The sequence below is a fragment of the Sinocyclocheilus anshuiensis genome, unplaced genomic scaffold (genome assembly GCF_001515605.1).
Source record: "Sinocyclocheilus anshuiensis isolate Anshui unplaced genomic scaffold, SAMN03320099.WGS_v1.1 scaffold446, whole genome shotgun sequence".
NCBI classification, from domain to species: Eukaryota; Metazoa; Chordata; class Actinopteri; order Cypriniformes; family Cyprinidae; genus Sinocyclocheilus; species Sinocyclocheilus anshuiensis.
Genome location: NW_015544247.1, coordinates 1,817,445 through 1,827,908, shown reverse-complemented (window position 1 = coordinate 1,827,908; position 10,464 = coordinate 1,817,445). Strand labels below are relative to the sequence as shown.

Below are 10,464 nucleotides of genomic sequence, written 5' to 3'. Positions count from 1 at the left end.
TTATCCTTCTTCCTACCCCCTCTCTTCCACTTAGACTGCACCTTTTCCATTAAAGGACAATATTTGCCCCCTAAATGGACTTTCCAGTGCATTTTTTATCTTTATAAATACAGTATTAATAATGTTTTAAATAAAAAAAAATGTTCAATAGAGTAATATGCAATGATGATAAAAAAGTGAAAAGTGATTCTTTTAAATACTAATCGCTCCATTAGGTGGCGGTAAGTCACTGTCTTAATGCGTAAGTCATCAAGTCAGTCGTTCAGTCAGTAACGAAGCAAGTGGCTGTATTTACGAATGAATCATTGAATCAATGGCTTTCACGAACGATTCGTTCACGTAACACCGCAAAACTCAGCATTTTGTTCACGTACGTCTCCTTTCTTTCTTTTCATCCATGATGACATTAAAGTCATCTGTTGCGGCGTCTGGTGTTTCATTGCTGACTGTGCTGCAATCGCGATACCCGCTCATTAGAACTTTCAGTGAGCTATTTTTAGAGTGTGTATGCGACGTTCCTGGACGCGGACGCGTGCGTCTGTGTCATGCTCGGTCCTGCTCCTCCGTGGCGATGACGGTGTGTGGTTAAAAAAAAAAAAAACTAATTTGAAAGTGGCCGGGTCACAAACGGAATTTTGAAAAGTGGGGGGGGGACATGTCCTCCCGTCCCCAGTGGAAATTACGCCCCTGAGATTTACAACAGTGTGAAATTAATTCTTATTTTTTTCCAATTCCTCTTGTTCTGTCTGCCTTCATGAAATCTGAGGCATTTGCTGTGAAACTTTTTAACAGCATTTCATGTCCTACTTAGTGCTAATGTATGAGGCTAATCAGAAGGTTCATTTCAGAACATATAAATAATATTATTAGTGAGCTTTGAGCTGTTAATAGCAGAGGAACGTTTAAAAAGAGAGAGAGAAAAGTGAAGTGAAAAATATAGCCAAATGCATTATTTAGCATCATTTAAAGGAACCTATTATTTAAAGGGACAGTTCACCTAAAAATTCACAATTATAAGTCACAATTTTCTCTCATGCCATCCGTATCTATATTACTTTATTTTTATAGTGTAACACAAAATAAAACATTTTAAGAAGGTCCACGCTAATCTTCTGATTACAATGAAAGTGGATGGGGACTGGGCGGCCAACGGCCAAAAAGAATAAATAAAGCATCATAAAAGTTATATTCTTTATATATATTATAGCTTTATGTTTGGAAATGACTGAAAATGAAATCATTATTGGTTAAAAAAATCCTGCCTTGAAGCTGTAGTCACCAATCACTTTCATTGTATGGAAAAGAGCAGCTTGCACAGTCTGCTATAAATATCTCCATTTATGTTCCACTGAAGAAAAAAAAGTCAGATACTGATTCTAAAAGACATGAGGGTGAAATTATTGTCAGAATTAAATTTTTTTGCGTGAACTGTCTCTTTAAATGAACTCTTCTTGTCTTTCTTTTGAAGGAAACCCATAACATTCCCATAAACTGTGTGGTAAGATATATTTGCTCTTTTCTGAAACTGTAACTTCAGAGTGGTTTTTGCGGTGTGCATCCCATGAAGCAATGTTATTCATCAAGATCATTCCGCATGGGCCCATAGATACGCCGTCAAACAAACAATCGGCAGCTCTTTGTATCTGTGTCTGTGAAACCCGACCCAGCGGCGCACTCAAACAAACAATCGGCAGCTCTTTGTATCTACGTCTGTGTGAAACCCGACCCAGCGGCACACCATGTGCAGCCAGGCGCCTGCTTGCTTTACAGTCATGTGGCGATAGAAGGTCTATCAGCAGACAGATGTATCCTGATGGTGTGAAGCCACATTCACCATTTGTGGAGGGTAACGATCGCCCCTGGGTCGGCATCCCGTAGCCGCATCTTAATCTTAACCATATAAGAGAAGCCACAAAGCTGGCTGCAGATCAGTAACAAAGGGTAACTTATTCCAATGTTGTTTGTTTTGGAGCGTGTAAATCCTTGAACGATCCTCCTTCAGCAGCGAGGGAGGCTTTCCTAATAATATCCCACCGTAGAGGGCGTCTTTCAGGGTTGTGCTGCATTAATTCCTCATCTATTTCCAGTGCATTGCAGGCCTATGAAGATGCAGCTCGGACACAAAACTTTATACGCAGTTGCGCATCAGTTGCAGTAGGAAAAGTCAACCAATCAGGCAAATAAAAGAGCTATATATCTGACCTGCATTAACCTGGATGGCAGATGCAGGTTTCGTGAAGTAGTACAAAGATGTAAGATGCCACACAGACTGCAGGTGATGCTATTACAAGCGTGTCTGTAGCAGTGAATTAGCCCAATAAACCCTGCAGTCCAGGCACCCGGGCTGGAGCAGGATCCGGTTTCTGGCGGGGGGGCTTGGTCTTGTTAAGATGAGAGGCTGTCAACATGTGAGCGTCGTGTCGTGTGTTGTTGCATATTTCGGGTGCTGGCATCTAGGAGGTTATGCTAGCAATGTGACATCTTTTTAAGACTGTTAACCTTGCCTTTAACTTGCCGTTCTCGTGTAAAACGAAGCCTGTGGGACGTGTGTTCCTTCGTGGAAATGTGAGCAAACAGGGTCACGGATCTGCTTTTGTCCTGGAGTACAATGTCACATAATCAACAACCAGCCATGGGTCAAAGTTAATTAACACTCATTATCACTCCGTCCCAAAATACGCCTGCGTGTAGTGCAGTCATAGTGAAACACTGATCTATAAGAGGAAATATTACGGCTATGGTTGCTATTTAGTAGGAATGAATAGCTTATTTAGAAAGGCATCGATAATAAAGGGATAACGCAGTATTGATATAATGAGCATAATACACTAGTTGGTCATTGAAGCCTATATGACTGTGAATGTTATGAACGTGAAGTGTGAACATTATGAATCTGCACAGTGTGATTTCAAGTTCATGTCATGGTTATGTTGTATCTCCATTTATTGTACACATCCCAGATCTATACTAGTCAAGGGTAATAGTAAAAAAAAGATATAGGCAAGATATATATGATTATACATACATTTCTTCTATTTTTTTATTTTATTTTATTTTAAAATATTATAATTTATATTGGATTATTCCATTTATTTTAATTAATTAATTGATTTAATTTTTGTTTATTTTACATAAAGGCTGTATATTATATTATATTATATTATATTATGAATAATAATGTAGACCATTATTGGGTTTGGGGGACCAGAGTTAAATTTTATTTGCCCATTAAAAAACCCATTTTAACTGACTAGTGATCAAAATATTAGGGAGAAATCCCTTGTGTTTTTGTATGTCAGCATCTCCATTGACACAAAAAGATTCACATTTAGGTGAGTTAAAATGTAATCTGGTAAAACCCATAAGCAGCACTTCAAAATTTCAGTCAGCGCTGTTCAATATTAGAAAGGTGCATCTCATTGTTAAATTATTCAGAAAGTGTCAGGCCCTGAAAGCCCAGCGGAGGTGGCGATTGAGCGCCATTCAGATAAACAAGAATTCCAGTGTTTTAATTGTGAAACGAGGGCCGGCCCACTGGGCCTTCATGTCCATTCCATTCCTCTCCAGCATGCAACATGAAATGGGTCCTCGGCCACCTTTAAGTGGTTTCCACGGAAACTGCCCATCCCCTGGAGAGGTTTGCATAATTAAATTAAGACTCTTTTGTATGTCAATTAATTAAAAGCAGGGACAGGTCTTTAAGGCTCTGCACTCATCAGAATCGCGGGTCGCAATGGATGGATTCAGAATGTTTTCACAACCGTCACGCCTCAATAAATTAGCCACCCATCACACTTTATTTGCGCTCTTTGTGGGGGGAAAATATCGACGGGAGCTTTGAATGATGAAGGAGAATGGGACGCCTTTAAAGACACGGTGAGGTGCTTCACGCGAGTACTTGAACACCTCTGCGCTCTTGAGTGTTTCCTGTAATTGTTGTCACCAACACTTTTGAGGATGTGTGTTAACGCAAACACAAATGGCTCTCTGCTGTTTACCTGTTATTTTTCTGTGAGCTGAGTGCTCTAAAGATGCACATGCGCCACAAGCGGGAGATGGGCATGTGCGTGTCCGGATGTCACATGGAGAGAGCGACTGTGCCCCTGTCTGTCAGCAGCTGGTCATCTCCTGTCTACATCCCTGAAATGGCCACTGACAGCTGCCGTGCCGTTTATGGTGGGCTCACAGCGGCCCGCTCCCCTCACAGTGCTTTTAAAGTGACAGCACAGGTTATCTGACTGCTTTATTGAAGAGGTTGTGTTTGTGCTAGAATGATGTGCGAAAAGTAAATGTTGTTTTTTTTCTTGTCTCTGCTTTTTTTATCAGGCGTTCGACTGGACCGCGTGCGTGGTGGAAGACAGAAGTACAAACGCCGGATAGATGCAGAAAACAGCCCCTATTTGAACCCTCAACTGGCTCTGCCGCCCAAAAAGCCATGTAAGAACATTGTATTCATTTAAAGTATTTTTTCTTAGATTTTCTCAGCCTCAAGAATTTTTTTCTCATACAAATGCATACACTTTTTTAAGCAACACTCCCATTTTTAATGTAAAAATAAAACAGGTGCAAATGTTGCATTTAAAAAAATGCACATTTAAGGTTTCATACAAAAAAGAAAATTATTTCATAATTTTCTCATCCTTATGTCATTCCAAATCTGACAGACTTTCCTTTGCGGAACTCAAAAGAAGATTTTTTTTTTTTTTTTTTTTTTTTTTTTTTTTTTTTTTTTTTTAGCATTTTTTGGCCATACAATGAAAGTTAATGGCGTCCAAATTGGTTTTAAAAAAAAGTAAATAAATTCTTCAATATATCTTATTTTGTGCTCTGCAGAAGAAAGAAAGTTATTTGAAAAACAGTCAAACCATTTGTTAAAATGTCCTATTTTGTGTTCGACAAAAAGTCATACAGGTTCAGAATGACACAAGGGTGATTAAATGATGACAGTTATCTTTTTTGGGTGAAATATCCCTTCAAGTTTGCGTTTTTTGCATCTGTCAAACCCCAAAAAAGATAAAACACAGAATCTTTCACTAATTTCTTAATGTCACCTTACAGTGACCTGCCTTCTTTCCAATGCGCCAGGAAATTGGACACAAAACAAGAAAGACAGAGATGTAGTATATGACAGAGCCAATCGACAAAGATGTTTGTGCATGTGTGTGTGTGTGTGTGTGTGTGTGTTAGGGGAGAGCGAGCGAACGCGAGAGGGAGAGAGAGGTCTAATCCGGATTAAATCCAATCTGGCAAAGACATCAAACCCACAATACCAGAGCTTCCGCTCTGTCAGACTGCTCTGCAAAGAGACAGCACGACAGCGCTTAACAGATTTGTCCCTAAAGCCTTTTTACTTAATGGTAGCATATTCTCCTGGAATACAATATGATTTTATGCATGATAGCAGTGGAAATAATCTTAATTATTACAGTGGTAGAAATCATTTTAGGAATACAACGCTCTGAATAACCTTCTGCCTAATCCTACTGATCCCTCCTTCCAGGTTCAGGCTTATTTCCAGCCACCCAAAGCAAATTATTTTAAAGCTTATTCTCTATGTCCAGCTCCCATCCACTTTCATTACTTCATTTTTTCTCTGCTATTGTATGCTAGCAAGATGGGGACTTTGGGAGACAGTATAAGGGGGAGGCGATGGACCACTCATTGGAAAATGAACCGGACAAAGCACTCAATATGGCATCCTTCCCACTTTTCAGTTAAAAGAGCCAGTCTGATTTTTAATTTGAGTTTGTTAACTAGAATTTGCATTGCATTTTTTATGTGCACATTTTGTGAGCTAAAGAATCTGCGTTTATACTACCATTGTTATGCTGATTTTATATATTTCAATACTGACAATCAGTTTTAAAGATTTTGGTCAGTTTTTACCCTTTACTGACATATAAAATAGCTTATTGAGATTTGTCTTAAAGGGAATATGCTTTGGTCGGAATTCCGTTTTGGATTTAAATATCTTTTATCCAACATAAATCCCCACTGATGTCTTTTTATCAATCTGTAATCTAGAATATGTCCACCCTTGCATGGGCCTACAGACAAATGTTTAAGTTTTGTAAAGGGTTTTCGTATTTTAGTCCAGTGTCTCATTAATAGAGGCTTTTATCAGTCTGTCTCTGAGCTCCCTGTATCTTTTCTCTCATTCCTTTCTATCGCTTTCTCTATTTTCACAAACAGTGAGAAGTAACCATGGTCCCAGCCTACCTGATTGATTATTTGCACATAACAAAGGCATGGGGTTTGGAAATTGGGTTGCATTGATTCTAATTAGGGAAACATTAAATAAGATTTAGCTAGAGATAGCACTTACAGGCTCCCCCACTCCCTGGAGTAGCAGGGCTGGGCTGATTGATCCATTTCTTCCCCTCCTCCAACACACACACACCTCAGAAGGTAATGCTTTTTAATTTAGTGATCTGTTTTGTCCTCGGACCTCAAACACAGATGCACTGGGCTCAAAGTGATTTGTCTGGGCCTTGCAAATACACAGACAAGCACACAAAAATTGCATTGCTGTATTTGGGTTCTGTCTGTCTATCATATTGCATTGATATAGATGATTAAACAGCAAATGAATTCATTTAACTGTAAGGGTGTCGCTAATTACCTATTCCAATCTCCCTCACCGACGCAATCCGATCTGAAATGTGTGTCCTTTCTCTCATTAGATTGACAGAATAGCCCGAACACGAATCTTTATAAGCGCAATTCACAGCATAATCCACAATGAGAAAATCATCAGAAGGATGTAAATTAAAAAAGCAGCAGTGGTTCTCAACCGTATTTTATTTTATTATTTTATTTTATTTCTTTTTTTATTTATTATAATTTTTTTAAGTTTCACCAAGCATTCAAACTCCATTATTTTGGATTAATTTTATCTGGCCAGCATAAAATTCCCTTATTACTAAGAAATCTGTCTTAAAGCAAAACTTGCGAAGAACCACTGCTCTGCACCATCAAACTCTCTCCTAACCAATAAACAAGTAACCAAAAAAGCTTTTATTTTCGATTATAAAAAGCACCAGGCATTCATTCCTACACCAAAAACAGCATTTTCAGTTCCACAAACACCATCTTTAAGCCCAGAGAAAACAACTCTGCCAATATTTCATGTAATCTGATTGCTTTCTTTGCTACTGAACCAAACACTATATGACCTTGCTGGTATAATCCCAATCTGTTTCTTTGTTCTCCCCTCGGTGTTCAAATACAGTCCCCTTTGGCTGCCTTGCAGATAACAAGATTGTGTCTCACTTGCTGGTGGCGGAGCCTGAGAAGATCTACGCCATGCCTGACCCCACCGTGCCCGACAGCGACATCAAAGCCCTGACCACGCTCTGCGACCTGGCAGACAGGGAACTGGTGGTCAACATTGGCTGGGCCAAGCATATCCCAGGTAGGACATGACCAGAGATAGAAATTACTCACAACTACAGGCAGACTCGCAGTGTGAACCATGCATTGAATGGTCTGGGGGTAACACATTCAGTCTAGATGAAAAATTGCAAACCAGATGTTTTATACAGGTTTAAAAAGTCAAATTGGATATTAAATATCTGATGGCAATGTCAGTTTAAACATGAACATTTATAAAAAAGCAACTCCGTAAACAGTGGTGCCCACAAGTCTGAGAATGCTACTATTCATTTCTAATTTAAAACAAAAATTGAATACATTTTTTTTGATTACAAATGATAATTATAGCATGTTACAGATTAAATAAAATATGAAAATTAATCGAACTTTTAAAAAAATACTTTTTTTAATTATTTGTTTGCCATTCATTTTATCCAGCATGATTTGAGAATGATACAAAGAGCATCTTGTGCTTTTTTCAAGAAAATCAAATGATCGTTATCACAAATGTTTTTTATTTTATTGTTCTTATTTATTTTTCTGTATGTATTTATAGAAATATAAAATAGATAAATTATTTATTATATTTATATTATATTTTTCTATTTTTATTTCTATTTTATATATAATATTTTATCATAATGTTTGATTGTTTTACATTTTTATTTATCCTAAAGCTTTCTGTTTATTTTCAGGTTTAAATAAAATTTGAAATTCTACAATTTCAGCATAGTCTCAGACTTCTGTGCTTCACTGTATGTGCAAATTCTGAACAAAAACTGTAAAGTGTTTGAGTAATTGCTGTTTTCAGCAAGTGCAAAACACTCTCCTGAACTCTAAACAAAACTGTGCCTTGTCAGTCAAGGGCATTTGCCATCACCCAGGCCACCAGTGACACGTTCCTTAGGTCAGCATTTTTCCTCCCTCTGTGACAGCAGACAAGGATCAATTTGTTTAGTTTTAGCTCAAATCCTTCCTCAGTATAGCGCGATATCTGTGGAGGGGAGACATTTTCTCCTGCTGTTTCAGCCAACCGGCAGCCTTGTTGAAAGGATTCCTGACATTAGCCATGAACGATAATGGCATGACTGACCAAGATTGAGACAAGTGTCCCCCCTCCTCTCTCTCTACTGCTGCTTATTGCCCATCTCCACAAGACAGAATGAGGAGTTTCCAGTAATCTTCTTAACAAAGCCCTTCTTTTGCATTTAATCTGAGATGGCCCTGGTCACAGACAGTGGCTGCCCACTTCAGCCCTCAGTGTTTGAAAAGAGCTTCCCATAGGTGACTGGCTGTGGAGCGAGAGCAAAAATTAGGTAAAGAGAAAGAAAGCTCTCAAATCAGACAATAGTAAGAGTGGTTAACCTGGAGGAGGAGACATAGTGGTAGTTTCACAGCATGTGAACATGCCCAAGTTCTTTTATGAGATTCATTCATCCACTTTCACTAAAGAAAAGAAAAAACTCTTTTAACCAAACATGTTAACACCTTTATTTGCTGTACAGTAAGTTGTGTTGTAGTTCGCCTTGTGCTGTAGATATGATTGTGCTAATACTGGCCCCGGGCAATAGTGCCACACAAGCCATAAAATGGGCTTAAAGCTCATCAGAGTGCCAATTTCCTGCCAGGCACGAGATGCAGGATTGGGAGGTTATTTCTGCTGCTACATGCCAGATTGACCCAGACTTGCCCTGTGGATTTAATGGGATTTTCGCTGTGTGCAGGAAGCCACACCACTGGATCTTCTGGAATGTTGCACATTTGTGTACATAGTATAGACTGCATACTGTAATGTAGCATAGTATGATGCTTATGTTATATTATACTTTAATAGTTTGGATCAGTAATATTTTTTAAGAAATAAAAAAAAAACACTGAACTGATGCACTGAATTGATCAAATTTGATGGTAAAACATTTTTAATGTTACAAAAAAATGCTATTTAAAATAAATACTTTTTTCTGAACTTTCTATTTATTAATAATTCCTGAAAAATGTGTCAAGATTTCCACAAAAATATTAGGCAGCATAACTGTTTTCAGCACTGATAATAATAAATCAGCATATTTTAAAAGATTTACGAACAATCAAGTAACACTGAATACTGGAAAAGTGGCTTTTGAAAATTTACATCACAAGAATAAATTACATTGTAAGCCATATTAAAATAAAAAAAAAATCTGTGTATTACTATAGAAAATATTTTAAAATATTACTGTTTTTATTCAAATAAATGCACCCTTGGTAATCATAAACTACTTATTAAAAAAAATAAAAACTTTTAAAGGGAATTATATATTTACATGTACTATATTTATGGTATTTTATAATATACTATAGTAAGAATAGTATGGTGGAATGTAGTGGCCATTATTCAGAACTAGAAAGTTTTCTTGAAAAAAGTTTTATGCTACGTAATCAATGTAGAAATAATACATTTGTCTTGACACATATTTATAAAAAAAAAATTATCCAAGTTGTGGGGAAAAATATTCATTCAGTTTCACAATTCACTCATTATTGGCCATCATTACTAGAAAAAAATAATAATAGTAATGATTTTAGGCCTTCAGTGTTTCATAGCACAGTAACAGAATTAGTTTCCAGTCATTTATTTTTCAAGGCTAATAAGTATCCATTATGTCTCAGTAGGGTTGGGTACCGAAACCCGGTACCAATATGGCACCGGTACCTACGTATGTAACCGGTATGTATTAGAACCGAATCAGAACGCAGATTTCTGTGCCTCATTTCGGTGCCATGCCTGAGCGATCGATTGAAATATTTGTCCTCTGGTTCTCCGAAACGGATGTAAGAAGCATCATCACTGGCACCGCACGTGAAAATAATTTCCCGACTGAGAAAATGCACGTGAACTCAAGTCAGAACGCTATAATAATACAAATCCAACAAATCTTTGTAATAATGCGAGTGTCCATGTTGTTTTCACATTCTGACTTAAAAGCATAACTTGGGAAATGAGAGCATCCAAGGAGCGCGTGAATGCAGTAATTACACTTGCTCTGATGGCAGCAGGTAGCCTTCCGTTAACTAAGCTAAACATGCTTAAATTAAAATGCCTTAAGCTAG

The 10,464-nt window shown here is 37.7% G+C and overlaps 1 protein-coding gene across 8 annotated transcripts in view; it reads left to right on the top strand.

The window, feature by feature from the left end:
• LOC107697723 (estrogen-related receptor gamma) overlaps positions 1 to 10,464 on the top strand; it is a 90,133-nt gene that overhangs the window by 52,907 nt on the left and 26,762 nt on the right. For 7 of the 8 annotated variants that reach the window (XM_016498544.1, XM_016498546.1, XM_016498541.1 and 4 more), the window contains 2 exons: positions 4,327 to 4,437; positions 7,232 to 7,414. In XM_016498544.1, coding sequence (XP_016354030.1) covers positions 4,327 to 4,437; positions 7,232 to 7,414 — 294 coding nt within the window. The remainder of the gene's footprint in view (positions 1 to 4,326; positions 4,438 to 7,231; positions 7,415 to 10,464) is intronic. The other variant, XM_016498542.1, reaches the window with a different exon arrangement.